Genomic DNA, 15,287 nt, shown 5'->3' on the forward strand with positions numbered 1-15,287 from the left:
GTAGCTGGGATTCCAGTCATGTGAACCATGATCAACTAATTTTTTATTTTTAGTAGAGACAGGGTTTCTCCATGTTGGTCAGGCTGGTCTCAAACTCCCGAACTCAGGTGATCTGCCTGCCTTGGCCTCTCAAAGTGCTGGGATTACAGTCGTGAGCCACCACACCCAGTCTATTTTGTATATTTCTATTACTTCATGATTTTTTTCCTATGATAATTACATTGTTAATGGGGCTTGAAAATGAATTGATGGATATTTAAAAACATCATAGTTTCTATGTATTTTTCACATCATAATCCAGATATCAGCTGTGGCCTTCCTCTCCTCTTCCAGACCTATCCTTCCATATGAAAAAAATTCATTTGCGACCAGAAAACAAAGGATAAAAGTATCACGTTAGAATGTGGACGAATTAAAAATGACCTTTGCTTGAACTGAAACAGAAGCAATGTGCATAAGTGACTTAACCCCTCTATAACTTGGCTTTCTTATCATTTACACGAGGGTGGTACCAGTACCCTCACAAGGCTCAAGTGATGATTACATAGGACAATCCTAGTCATGCCTTGACACACTGTAAACGCTCAGTAAATGCTAGAGAATCATATTAGCAATTATTTTACACCCACAAATGTAGCTGGAAGGTTGTATTGGATGCTATATGCCGGCAACATTTCATTCGATAACTATTACAATTATTTATTTGCATAAATAACAAGCAAATTGTTTCTGCAAACCAGTCGTTATTACTGTAAAATACTTTAAAATGCTCCTTTTGATAGTCGGAGTACGTACTGCGGCACAAAACCGGGAGAAACTAGGAAATGGAAATAACGAGTGAGTTTGGATGCTTCGATTCTGCCCTAGATTGAGATGGGTGAGAATGGGGGCAAAAGAAGACATATTCTTCCAAAAAAGAGGTGACCAAACGGGCAAGGGAGAGCTTCCCCAGGGTCTGCAGAGCGCAGAGGTTCCGTGCCCAGGGAGCCGGAGGGCTGGGGCTGGGGAGATCCTGGCGGAGCCGCGGCAGAGCAGTCGCCCTGAGCTCCCGTGACTCAGACGCGCTCGGCCTCACGCTCCGGAGCTGGGACCACCGAGGGCAAGCCGCAACTTTCACCACTCGGTCCGCGCGGGACTCCACCTCCGACGAGCAGCCTGGCGACGCCCCTTTCCGCCGCTCCCTCACCCAGCCGAACCTCCTTCCCAGCTTCCCCGGCAGCGGCGCCGTGACGTCACCTCCGGTTGCCCGCGTGCACGTGGGAGGAAGTGCTTGTGCTCGCAGCCGCTGCTCTCGTCTCTTTGGTTACGCTCGTCAGCCGGCAGGCCGCCGCCTCCAGCCGTGTGCAGCTATGGGAGTCCCGGCGTTCTTCCGCTGGCTCAGCCGCAAGTACCCGTCCATCATAGTCAACTGCGTGGAAGAGAAGGTGAGGAGGCGACAGGCGGCCGCCACGCTCCAGCCGGGGGCCCCGGCACTTCTGGGCCGCGGCCCTTGGGTTCCGCCACCAGCCCCCGGGTAGCCTTGCCGAAGCTCGCGCCCCGCTGCCAGCCCCGCGAGCAGTCGCAGCCCCACATGCGGTGAGATGCGGGCAGTGGGATTCGGGACCTTCGGCGGGGCAGGGGCCTAGCCGGTTCCAACTAGCAGAAGGGCAGCTCCTGGCCTGCCAGCTTTTTCCCGGCACCGGAAGGCCCCGCCCACTGCTTTGTTTCCTCCTGAGACCGCGCATTTTGGGTCTCGGAAGAGGTGCAGAGGCTGTAGCTTTTGAGCAATGTGCGCCAGGTCGGTTGAGCTAGCAGGTTAGGGGTGCATGGATTCTGAGGCCAGCTTTTAAACAACTTTGAAAAAGAATCCCTGGCAGCGAGCTTTTCAAAAGCAGCATGTCTGCTTTCCAGGTCGAGCTCTATAGAATTCTGAGAAGTTAGCCCTTCTCTGTGCGCCCTGCCTACTGGATACGGTGGGTGCTTGTTGAAATTTTCAAGATTACTGGATGTACTCGAGCAGTACAGTTTTTGTTGTTGGCTAATATATTAGACTTTTGGCCATCATTGAGTTTTGTTTTTATTGTTTTTGTCATTCCGTGCGAATTCGATTTTGTACAGTTAATTAGGATTTCTGGATTGGAAAGGTTCGGGGGTACATCATGCACTCACTCCTTGGTTTTGGAAGGCAGTGCTCGCCTGTCACTGTGAACTTCTTTTTTTTTTTAAACTTTCTTGGCTTCTGTACAAGGAGGAACCGAAAGCCTTGTTTTGGTGACATTCCCACTATTTCTTGTGTTTTTCTCAAAGAGCAGCTGCTAAATCGAATGCTCGTGTTGCCTTTGTAAAATTTTAATCGAACTTTATTGAACTTTACTTGAACGTGGTTTAAACAAAAAGCAACAACAGTTCCTTGCTCTACCCCTTCCCATCCCATTTCTCCACCTTTGACTGTTCTGGTTCTGTCTCTAAATAGCATACTTACATTTTATAAGTTTTACATCTGTTGAATTCTAGCTATAATAGAGGATTTAGTCACTTATTTAGCCCGCCCTCTATACTTTTAATGGAGTAAATCAGTATATTTTTTTCTATTGGTAAGCTTTATAACTAAGTAATATGCCTTTTTTATTCCAGACTTTTGACACTGTGTAGATTCAGGTTATGTACTGTGATTCTGTTTTTTTTGTGTGTGTTGCTTTTGTCTTTTTTCTGAGGTTGCCTTTCTTTTTCCACTTTGCGTCTTTCTGCACCCAAACTCTATTTTACCAGGTAGTCTGTCAAGTCATCTTCTTCTTGAGGTCTTATTTATTTTTGTTGCTGTCATACCTGGCTATTCTGTAGGCTTGCTGGAAAGCTGCATCTGGGATTTTGTTATTATTACTATTATATTTTTCTTCACTGGGAGGTACTGTTTTCTGGATCATCATCTTCCTTCATTTATTTATTTAGGGACAGAATCTTGTTCTGTCTTTTAGGCTGGAGTGCAATGGCACTATCTGGGCTCACTGCAGCCTCTGCCTCCTGGGTTCAAGTGATTCTCCTGCCTCAGCCTCCTGAACAACTGAGAATACAGGCATAAGCTACCAGGCCTAATTTTTTTTTCAGTAGAGATGGGGTTTTGCCATGTTGGCCAGGCTGGTCTCGAACTCCGGATCTCAGGAGATCTGCCTGCCTCAGCCTCCCGAAGCGCTGAGATTACAGGCATGAGCCACTGCACCTGGCCTTTTTAGTTTTTTATTTTTGGTAGATACCAGGTTTTGCCATGTTGGCCATGCTGGTCTCTAACTATCCTGACCGCACGTGATCCGCCTGTCTGGGCCTCCCTTGTGCTGGGATTACAGGCTTGAGGCATGGCGCCCGGCCCATCTTCATTTAAATCCTTTTCTTAGCTTTTATTCTTAATTCTTAAGAAATACTGTGTGGACTGTGAGATTTCTGAGTCGTTGTAGGCACCAAAATAGCTCCATTCTACCCTTATACATGTGAATGGTGATTAGCTAGGCATGGAATTTGAGGTGTTTATTTTTTTATTTTTTGAGACAGAGTCTAGCACTGTTATTCAGGCTGGAGTGCAGTGGTGTGATCTCAGCTCACTGCATCCTCCACCTCCTGGTTTCAAGCTATTCTCCTGCCTCAGCCTCCCAAGTAGCTAGGATTACAGGTGTGAACCACCACACTGGGCCAGTAATTCCAGTTTTAATATTAGGTTCCCTCAAAACTTTGAAAGAATTGTTCTTTTGTATTCTCTCATCTAGTGTTGTTGCTGACAAGTTTGGTGTTAATGTGATATATTTATTTAACCAGCACTTATAAAGCACTTACCATTGTTTTAAACACTTTATTAACTTGTTTGATCCTCAAAACCACATGACTCCTGCTGTTATAATTATTTTTATTACGTAAAAGTAATAGAAGCATGATATTTAGGGACCACCAATATTGTTATTATAATTATTATTTTGTTTATTGACTGGGTTCGGTGTTGTAATCCCAGGACTTTGGGAGGCTGAGATGGGTGGATCAAGAGGTCAAGAGATTGAGACCATCCTGGCGAACATGGGGAAACCCTGTCTCTACTACAAATACAAAAGTTAGCTGGGTATGGTGACACGGTTCTGTAGTCCCAGCTACTTGGGAGGCTGAGGCAGGAGACTCACTTGAACCTGGGAGGTAGAGGTTGCAGTGAGCCAGTATCTCACCACTGCACTCCAGTCTGGTGACAAAGCGAGACTCCATCTAAAAAAAAATTATTATGTTTATTATTACTATTTTTACAGATGAGAAAATGGAAACACAGCAGGGTTGAGTATCATACCCAACGTCACTCAGCTGTTAAATGTCAGTGCTAGTGTAGAAACCCAGAAGACCTTAATTTTTATGCACGTATTCTTTCATTCTTTTGTGATCAGTTTTTCTTTCTGGATTTTAAAAAGATTTTTTTTTTTTTTGATAGTGTAAACTTTCATTATTAGATACCTAGGTATATATTTTAAATTTAGATTCATTTTGATTAGTACCTGGCTCACTCTGAGTCGGAGTCTTATGTTCTTCACTTTTAGGAATGCTTTTTGATTATTTCTTGACCTTTTTCTCTTCCCTTTTCAGATTCAGGATACTGCTCCTCCTAGACTCATGTATTTTTTTTTTTTTTTTTTTTTTGAGATGCAGTATCAGCGTGTCACTCAGACTATAGTGCAGTGGCACAGTCTCGGCTCATTGTAACCTCCGATTCTCCTGCCTCAGCCTCCCGAGTAGCTGGGACTACAAGCACGCGCCGCCATGCCCACCTAATTTTTGTATTTTTATTAGAGACGGGGTTTGTGGGTAATACCCCTCATGGGCACAGAGGAAGGAGAACTGTGCAGACCCCGGACACAATTAGTGCCTAAAGTATAACTCACTGCTTACTATAGCTAGTTTGTATATATAATCATACTTAGTTCCATATAATCTTTCTATATAATCATATAGGTATTGTAGTCAGAGCTGTACTGACAGATTTAGTGCTGATTTATATAGTCCTTCTATATAACCATATAGTAGGTTGTAGTAGGAGGAATACCTAGAGCAGTCACAGAATAGAAGCAATACATGGGAAAACAGCCAGACCAGGACAAGAACCAAAGACCCACGCTTGGAGCAAGAACCTCTCCTCCTGATAAAGGAGTTGTAGTACCTTGCATCCAGTTCCTGTGGAAAGTAGGCCTCAGGCCTGAGATCCTGGAAATAACCGAGGGAGAAGAAGCCCTCTGCTATGACCAGTCTTGGCGGCTGTACACCCTGTCATTCTTTTCTCGCTTCTGTGCTAGCTCAAATCATCCTCCCATAAATATCTTAAGAGCACAGGTCTGTCAGCTCCCACTGCATTGGCTTACAGTATCCTTCTATTAGAAACCCTTTAAAGTCTCCAGCCCCCAGATAAAAAGTGTTATGCACGATACCTGTTGCACACAGCCCACCTCCTTGCCTTGGTGACCTAATGGGGGTGGACCCCTTTTCTGTACATGACCCTTTACTACTGCGCACGGCACGGCCCCCCTCTCTGCCCAGGTGACATAATGAGGTGGCCCCCTCGCTTGTTACTGACGTCATTGTGTATGCCCTATCACTAAGCCTATAGATGATGATCGCACTTAAAACCCTTCCCCCTGCCTGTACCTAATAAATACAGACACTTCTGCACGTTCAGGGCGTCGTCTGTCTTCGCTCATAGGTGGCGTGGTCCCGCAAGTCCAGATGCTCTTCACCAGTTCTTCAGTGTCCTGTCTCTCTACTTCTCGAATCCTGCACTTCAGCACAGCATAATGCACACCCCACAACCCTGTGGGGCGCAACAGTCCTACAGAGGTTTCAGTCTGTTAGCCAGGGTGGTCTTGGATCTCTTGACCTTGTGATCCGCCCACCTGAACCTCCTAAAGTACTGGGATTACAAGTGTGAGCCCCAGTGTCCCGCCGACACATGTATTTTTATTTTTCGGCTTTCCCTTCCCCTCCCCCAACAATTGGCCTTTTTGCAGCTTTGTTGAGGTATACTTGACATAGAATAAACTGCAGGTAATTAAAGTGTACAGTTTTTTTAAAAACTTTTTTTTAGAGATGGCATCTTGCTCTGTCACCAGGCTGGAATGTAGTGTGCAGTCACGGCTCACTACAGCCTCAAACTCCTGGGCTTAAAGTGTACAATTTAATAGAATGCATGTATTCGTGAAACCAGCACAACCAAGACAGTGAACATCACCTCTAAAACATTCCTTCTGCCCTTCTGTAGTTCCTCTCTACCATCCCTCTCTGCCACCTGTCTTTTGTCAACCACTGATTTGCTTTCTGACTCTGTAGGTAAGTTTTCATTTTCTATAATTTTATAAAGGGGATTATATAGTAAATATTTTTTTGCCTTAGTTACTTTCATTCAGCATAATTATTTTGAAATTCATCCATTGTTGTATTTTACATTGGCATCAGCAGCATATCAGGGTTCTAGTTGCTCAGCTGCCTCACCAACACTTGATATAGTTGGTTCTTTTAGTTTTAGGCATTTCATTGTACTGTTTGTTATCTTACTGTGGTTTTAACTTGCATTTCCCTCAGGTGCTTGTTTTCTTTCTGTATATCATCACATGTGAGGTGAAGCATCTGTTCAGATCTTTTGCCCATTTTTACCTTCACTTGTCTTACTTAAATGTAATGTTTGTTACATATACTAGATAGAAGTCCTTAGTTTGACATAGCTTTTGCAAATATTTTCTTTTAATCTGTGGCTTGTCTTTTTACTTCTTAACATGTCTTGAGAGCAAACATTTAAAAATTTTAATAAAGTCTGATTTATTAATTTTTTCTCTTTATATTTCTGCTTTTTGTATTTAAGAAATCCTTTGTCAAAGCCAAGGTCTCCTGTGTTTTAGAGTTTTATAGTTTTAGTTCATTCTGTGGTTTCCATTTTTTGGTGTAATCATATGGTGAATTATTGGTCTTTAAATGCTAAACCCACCTTGCATTCCTTGGATATAAACCCCACTTGGTCATGTTGTATTATTTTTATATACTGTTGAATCCAGTTGGCTAAAGTTTTCTTGAGAATTTTTATGTCTCTGTTCATAAAAGATATGTGTAGCATTCTTGTCATGTGTAGTGTAGATGTCAGAATAATATTGGCCTCAAATTGAGTTCCTTCAGTTTTCTGGAAGAGTTTGTATAGAGTTAGTATTGTTTCTTCCTAAAATATTTGATAGAATTTACCAGTGAAGCCATCTGGACTTGTAGTTTTATTGGAAGGCTTTCAGTTGCAAATTAAGTTTCTTTAGGAGATCTAGAACTATTGAGGTTACCTTTTTTTTTTTTTTTTTTTTTGAGACGGAGTTTTGCTGTTGTTGCCCAGACTGGAGTGCAATGGCACGATCTCGGCTCACTGCAACCTCCGCCTCCTGGGTTCAAGCAATTCTCCTGCCTCAGCCTCCCGAGTAGCTGGGACTACAGGCACGCACCATCATGCCCAGCTAATTTTTGTATTTTTAGTAGAGATGAGGTTTCACCTGGTTGACCAGGATGGTCTCGATCTCTTGACCTCGTGATCCACCCGCCTCGGCCTCCCAAAGTGCTGGGATTATAGGCGTCAGCCACCGCGCCCGGCCCATTTTTTTTTTTTTTTTTTAAGTGAGCTTTTGTAGTTTGTATCTTTCACAGATTTTGTCCATTTCATCCAAGTCAAGCTTGTCCAACCTGTGGCCTGTGAGCTGCATGCAGCCCAGGATGCTTTGGATGCGGCCCAACAGAAATTTGTAAGCGTTCTTAAAACATCATGAGATTTATGCAGAGACCTTTCCTTTTTTTTTTTTAGCTCATCAACTATCATTTGTATTAGTGGCCCAAGACAATTTTTCCAGAGTGGCCCTGGGAAGCCAAAAGATTGGACACCCCTGATTCTAAGTAGTCAAATTGGCTGACATGAAGTTGTTCATAGTGTTTTCTTACTATCCGTGTTTTTTTTTATTAAAATGTTTTCAATCCTGCTTTTACTTTTTGTTTGTTTTCTTTTTTCTTCCTCACAATTAACTTACTATCTTTTTGATATTGTTAGAATATGTAGTGATGTTACCTCTTTCATTCCTGATACTTGTAACTCTACCTTTTTTCTTTCATCCCATTATCAGCCTGGCTAGATTGTTCTCAGATAACTAGCTTTCGGTTTCATTAATTTTCTCTTTTGTTTTTCTGTTTTCTATTTCTTCGATTCTGCACTGATATTTATTTCTTTGCTATGCTTACTTTGGGTTTAACTTGTTTTTCTCTTCCTTGTTTATTAAGGTAGAAGCTGAGGTCATTGTTTTGAGGCATTTCTTCTTCCCTGATCTTGAGTGCCATAAATTGCTTTGTAGATACTGTTTAAATAGTGTGCCACAAATATTGACATGTTGTATTTTCATTCATTTAAAAATATATTCTAAAACTCCCTTTGGCCCATTGGTTATTTAAGAGGGTTCCTTAATTTTCACACACATGGGAGATTTTCCAGGTATTTTTTTCTGTTAGTGATTTTTAATTTAATTCCCTTATCAGAGATCATCACATAATTTGAGTTCTGTCAAAGCTTATCAGACTAGTTCAGAATATGGTCTCCATAAATGTTTTGTTATATTTGAAAAGGATACGTTTTCTGCTGCTGTGAAATTTTGACTATAATTTTTGGATTTTCTGTTTCTCCTTTCAGTTCTATTGTTTTTTGCTGCTTGTATTTTGAAGCTCTTTTATTAGGTACATAAATGCTTAACATTGTTCTAGTTTTTTGATGAATGTAATACACTTATCTTTATGAAATGACCTTCATCATTCTTGGTAAATAGTCTTTGCTCAGAAATCCGTTTTGTTTGTCATTAATACAGCCAGTTATTTTGGCTAGTGTCAGCATGGTGTATTTTTTTCTATCCCTTTATTTTAGCCTGTTTTCATCTTTATGTTTAAGTGGACGTTTTTGTAGGTAACATGACAGTTGGGTCTTGCCTTTTTATACAGTTTCTTGCTTTTTAATACAGTTTGAGAATCTCTGCCCCCTCTTTTTATTTGGGGTAAAACCTTAACATAAAATTACCATTTTGACTGTTTTTAAGTGTACAGTTCAGTAGAACCAAGTATGTTTCACATTGTTGTGCCACTGTCACCACTGTTCATTTCCAAAACAATTTTCCCAAACAGAAACTCTACTCATTAAACAGCAACTCCTTATCCCCCGCTTCTATCTTTATAAATTTGCCTATTCTAGTTACCTTATGTAAATGAAATAATAATATTTTTCCTTTTGTGTCTGGCTTATTTCTCTTAGCGTAGCCTTTTCAAGGCTTGTCCATGTTGTGTGTCTCAGAATTTCATTCCTTTTTAAAGCTCGATACTCCCACTGTATGTGTATGTCACACTCTGGACACTTCGTTTAGTTCTCCTTTTAGGCTGTTGTGAATGACACTGCTTTGCACATTGGTGTGCAAGTATCTTTTTAGTCCCTGCTTTCCATTTTTTTTTGAGTATGTACCTGTGTGTGGAATCATTGGATCATGTGGTAATTCTTCGTTTAGCATTTTGAGGGACCACTAAACTGTTTCTCTAGTCTGCTTTGTGATTGGGCCATTTAGAACATTTATATTTAAAATGATTATTGATGGCCAGGCACGTTGGCTCACACCTGTAATCCCAGCACTTTGGGAGCCCAAGGAAGATGGATCACTTGAGGCCAGGAGTTAAAGAGCAGCCTGGACACCGTGGCAGAACCCCATCTCTACTAAAAAAAATAACAAAAAAAGAATTAGCTGGGTGTGTTGGCACACACCTGTAATCCCAGCTACTCAGCAGGCTGAGGCACAAGAGTCTCTTGAACCCAGGAAACAGAGGTTTCAGTGAGCTGAGATCACGCTACTGTACTCCAGCCTGGTCAAAAGAGCAAGGCACTGTGTTGGAAATGGGTTTATAACGTCTGGAAAAATCCACACCGAGACAATGGATTACTCAGCAAGGCTAGTTTACTTCCTGCAGGAAGGGTGCAACTCGCTGGCAGTCTTGCCACAAAAGCACACCTGAACAAAGGAGGCAGGGATATTTATAACGTTCATAACCTGATGCAATTGCCCTACTGCTGTGTCCAGTTTCCATTGGCTGGAAGGGACCTCATATTCTGTGCTTCACCCAATTGGCTAAAAACTTGGAAATTTCCTGGATAGATAAGGAGAAAGAAGATGAAGAAGAAGAGGAAGCTAGTCAGGAGAAGGTCAGGAGGGTTTCCAAATAAGGAATGGCATGCATCAGGTTTTGGAGCTTGCCCAGTTCTGTTCAGACATGCTGGATCAAGTCAAGGCAGTTGATTTAAGATGTAGCTGATTTAGAGAATATATATACATGGGTATATGTTTATGCTAATAGTGGATAATGACCATAGAGCAAGAGATCGTAACTCCTTATAATGTAGTCTAAGATAGAAACTTTGAAGAAGAACTTTCCCATTTCTTACCCTCTGTCTCAAAAAAAAAAAAAAAAAAAGATTATTGATATGGTTAGATTTAAATCTATCATCTTACTATTTGTTTTCTGTCTCATCTGTTCATTGTTTATATTTCATAAGTCTTATGCCTTCTTTTAGGTTGTTTCTTATGATTTCATTTTATTTCCTTTGCTCACTTATTAAGTACTCTTTACTGATTCAGTCATCAGCTTCTTCACTTTGTATACTTTAACTGCTTGACTCATGCAGTCCTCCATGTGTGTCCTTGCTTGTTATCAGCTAGGAATGTGTGTGTTGTGTGACTCAATTTTTCGTTGCTCTGCGCATGTCCACAAATGACTGAAAAATTAACATGATTATTAATTTTGGAATTAAAAATAAGTTTCAGTGAGTTGACATTTGCAAATATAAGATTCATGAATAATGAAGATTGGCTATGTATGTATCACAGAGGGTGGCTGTGTGGATTAGATGTATTCATACCATTTACATTCCTGGAACAGAAGCATTTGCTAAATGGCATCTATTCAGAAAATCTGATTTCAGAATTTTATTTGGTAAATTAATTTGTAGTAGTTTATGTGTCCAAGTAAAGGCAGAGATGTTTTTGAGTCTAACTCTTGGTAACAGTGCGTTGTAGTGTACAGTTATGGTCTTACTATTTTCATGTAATGAAATCCAGGTTTCCTCCACTGCCTCTTTTCTCTCTTCCATCTATTTCATTGAGTATTGCTTTTGTGACAGGCATCACTCTGAGGGAAGGGAGAAAAATAATAAGTGGGACATTTATTCTTGACCCTACATTCTATTTTCTCCAATATGATCATTTTTTTGGAGCTGGTTACCACATTCTTTAAACAGCTTTGTTGAGATGATTTATATATAATAAAATTCACCCGTTTAAAGTGTACAACTCAGTGATTTTTAGCATATGTACAGATGTGTACATCCATCACCACAGTCAATTTTATAACATTTTAATCACCTTGAAAAGAAACTTGTACCCTTTAACTATTGTCCGTCTATCTGCTGTCCCCTTTTCTCCCAGCCTTAAGCAACCACTAATCTATATCTGTATAGATTTTCCAAGTCTGTTCTTTCACATGAGAAGAGTCTATAGTATATGGTTACTTCTGGCTGGCTTCTTTCACTTAGCATTATGTTTTCAAAATTCACCCATGTTGTAACATGTATCAGTACTTTATTATTTGCTTATGGCCAAGTAATGTGCCATTGTGTGGATATACCACATTTTGTTCATCCATGTGTCTGTTGATGAACATTTGAACTGTTTTCATCTTTTGGCTATTATGAATAATGCTGTTTTAAACATTAATGTAAACGTTTCTCTGTGGATATGTTCTCATTTTTCTCGGGCATATACCTAGGGGTAGAGTTGCTGGATTATATGGTTTAATCATTTGAAGAACTACCAGCTACTTTCCCACATTCGCTGCACTATTTTACTTATTTGAGACAAGTTCTTGCTCTGTTGCCCAGGCTGGAGTGCAGTGGTGTGATCATAGCTCACTGCAGCCTTGAACTCCTGGGTTCAAGCGATTCTCTTGCCTCAGTCTCCCAAATGGCTAGGACTGTAGACATGTGTCACCATGCTTGGTTAATCTTTTTGTTTGTTTGTTTGTTTTAAGTGATGGGATTTCCCTGTGTTACCTACTGGTCTTGAACTCCTAACCTCAAGTGATTGCACTGTTTTATATTCCCACCAGTAGTGTATGAGGAAAGTTCCAATTTTTCCACATTTTTGTTGTGAAGCAGGTTTACTGTGTGCTGCTTACCAACTTGTCTGAGTCTGGTAAGACAAGGACATCCATATACAATGTTACATGAAGAGAGTTTATTATTTACAGATAGACAGTAAAGGATAACAGAAACCTAGGATTGATTCTGAAGGAGTCCCCCATGGCTCAGGAAAGATGCCCAGGGCAGATGGAGTCTCGACTACAAGTGCTGCACTTGCATAGCAGCTGAGGAACCACTCTGGGCTATACACCTCAGGGTTCATGTGATACGCTGGGCTAATGCTTTGAAAAACTTCCTGCTTCCAGGGGTGAAAGGAACAAAGCCCATCTTGTCCTGGGCAGTTGTACCCTCACTCACGATGTTAAATTCCTGGGAGAGAGGAGCAAGGCTGCACATTTTCAGGCAGTTCTTGCCTATTTCAGGATAGTGCTTTCCCATCACATTCTACGGTCACTTTTGAGAACTGTGAGCAAAAAAAAAGGGAGAGAACTGAATTGGTCCAAAGCCAGCCAAAGAGCTATTCCATACTTGCTGACACCTGTTATCTGACTTGGCTTTAGCCATTTTAGTGGGTGTGTGATGTGATATCCCCTGTGGTTTTGATTAGCATTTTCCTGATGACTGTGATGTTGAACATCTTGTCATGTGCTTACTGGCCATTTGTGTATCTTTTGGAGAAATGTCTGTTTAGGTTCTTTGTCTCTTCTACCCCCTTTTGTTGAGATGGGGTCTCACTCTTGTTACCCAGGCTGGAGTGCAGTGGCGCAGTCTTGGCTCACTGCAACCTCCATCTCCCAGGGTCAAGTTATCCTCCCACCTCAGCCTCCTGAGTAGCTGAGACTATAGGCAGTTACCACCATGGCTGGCTAACGTTTTGTATTTTGGGTAGAGATGGGGTTTGCCATATTGCCCAGGCTGGTCTTGAACTTGTAAGCTCAGATGATCCAGCTGCCTCAGCCTCCCAAAGTGTTGGGATTACAGGCATGAGCCACCATGCCTGGCCTCTGTGCCCTTTTAAAATTGGGTTTTCCTATTACTGAATTATAAGAGTTTTAAAAAATATATTCTGACTATAAGTCCCTTATGAAATAAATGATTTGCAAATATTTTCCCACATTCTGTGGATTGTCTTTACACTTTCTTGATGTTAGCCATTGAAGAATAAAAGTTTAAAATTGTGGTTGGGCTTGGTGGCTCAGGCTTGTAATCCCAGCACTTTGGGAGGCTGAGGCAGGCAGATCACTTGAGAGGAGTTCAAGACCAGCCTGGCCAACCTGGTGAAACCCTGTCTCTACTAAAAATACAAAAAATTAGCTGGGCGTGGTGGTGGGCACATGTAATCCTAGCTGCTCGGGAGACTGAGGCGAGATAATTGCCTGAACCTGGGAGGCAGAGGTTGCCGTGAGCTGAGATTGCACCATTGCTCTTCAGCCTGGGCAGCAAGAGTGAAAAACTCCATCTCAAAAAAAAAAAAAAGTTTAAAATTTTGATGATGAAGTGCAGTTCATCTGTTTTTTTGTTTTATTGTTTGTGCTTTTGGTGGCATATCTAAGAATTCCATTGCCAAATTCAAGGTCACAAAGATTTTCATGTGTTTTTCCAAAGAGTTTTCTAGTTTTAACTCTTAAATGTAGGAGCATGATTTGAGTTGAGTTGAGTTGAAGTGTGAAGTAATTGTGCAGCTTCGCTTTCTTCCATTGGCTCTCCAGTTGTTCTATGCCATTTGTTGAAGACTGTTTTTTTCCCCATTAAGTGGTCTTGACACCTTGTCAAAAATCAGCTAATAATAGCTGTGCGAATTTATTTCTGGACTCAATTCCACTCCATTGATCTAAATGTTTATCTTTGTGCCAATACCACACGGTCTTGATTACTGTTACTTTGTCGTAAGTTTTAAAATCAGGAAATAGAGTATGAATTCTACTTTATTCTTTTCCAGGATTATTTTGGCTATTATGGGTGCCTTGCAATTTTATATGAAATTTTAGAAGCAGCTTGTCAGATTCTACAAATGAGTCAGCTGGGATTCTGGTACAGATTGCATTGAATTAGTCAGTTTGGGGAGTATTGTCATCTTAATGTTGAGTTGTCTGTTCTGTGAATATGGCATGTTTTCCATTTATTTAGAACTATTTTCATTTCTGTCAACAATGTTTTGTAGTTTTCAGAATACAAATTCTGCATATCTTTGTTAGATTTAGCCTTAGTTTTGGATACTATTGTGGGTAGAATGTTTAAATTTTATTTTTGGAATATTCATTGCAAGTGTATAGAAATTCAATTGATTTTTATATGTTGATTTTGTATCCTATAATCTTGCTGAAGTCATGTATTCTAATCATTTTCTAGTGAATTCCTTAGTATTTTCTATATACAAAACGATGTCATGTGCAAATATAGTTTAATTTTTTTTCTCTCTCTCTTTCTTTCTTTCATCTTTCTTTCTATACTAATGAGTTTTCTTTTTCTTGCCTAATTGCCCTGGCTGGAACCACTAGAATAGAAGTGGCAAGAGCAGACATCTTTGTCTTATTCCTAATTTTAAGAGGGAAAGCTTTCAGGCTTTAACCACCAAGTATGATGTTAACTGTTGGGTTTTGTTTTTGTTTTTCATCTGCAAAACAATTTCCCTTCTATTTCTACTTGAGTATTTTTTAAAATCATGAGTGTTGGATTTTTCAAATGCTTTTTCTGTGTGTACTAAGATGATCATGCCATTTTGCTTTGCAATCTGTTAGTATGATGTGTTGCATTGATTGATTTTTGGATATTCAAGCAACGTTGCATTTCTAGGATAAATCCTACTTGGTCGTGGTGTATAATTTTTAAAAATATATTGCTGGGCCGGGCGCGGTGGCTCAAGCCTGTAATCCCAGCACTTTGGGAGGCCGAGGCGGGTGGATCACGAGGTCAAGAGATCGAGACCATCCTGGTCAACATGGTGAAACCCCGTCTCTACTAAAAATACAAAAAAATTAGCTGGGCATGGTGGCACGTGCCTGTAATCCCGGCTACTCAGGAGGCTGAGGCAGGAGAATTGCCTGAATCCAGGAGGCGGAGGTTGCGGTGA

At 40.8% G+C, this 15,287-nt stretch overlaps 1 protein-coding gene across 3 annotated transcripts in view; it reads left to right on the forward strand.

The window, feature by feature from the left end:
• Window positions 1–1,270: 1,270 nt before the first annotated feature.
• The window catches only part of XRN2 (5'-3' exoribonuclease 2), a 91,180-nt gene continuing 77,163 nt past the window's right edge, over window positions 1,271–15,287 (forward strand). The window contains exon 1 of one of the 3 annotated variants that reach the window (XM_032248137.1): window positions 1,271–1,424. In XM_032248137.1, the coding sequence (XP_032104028.1) occupies window positions 1,350–1,424 (75 nt within the window). In that variant the 5' untranslated portion in view covers window positions 1,271–1,349. Of the gene's footprint in view, window positions 1,425–1,555; window positions 1,576–1,758; window positions 1,778–15,287 lie in introns of those variants that run through there. The other 2 variants (XM_032248138.1, XM_032248139.1) reach the window with 2 other exon arrangements.

The sequence above is a fragment of the Sapajus apella genome, unplaced genomic scaffold (genome assembly GCF_009761245.1).
Source record: "Sapajus apella isolate SASKATOON/1434 unplaced genomic scaffold, GSC_monkey_1.0 scaffold65, whole genome shotgun sequence".
Classification (NCBI taxonomy): Eukaryota; Metazoa; Chordata; class Mammalia; order Primates; family Cebidae; genus Sapajus; species Sapajus apella.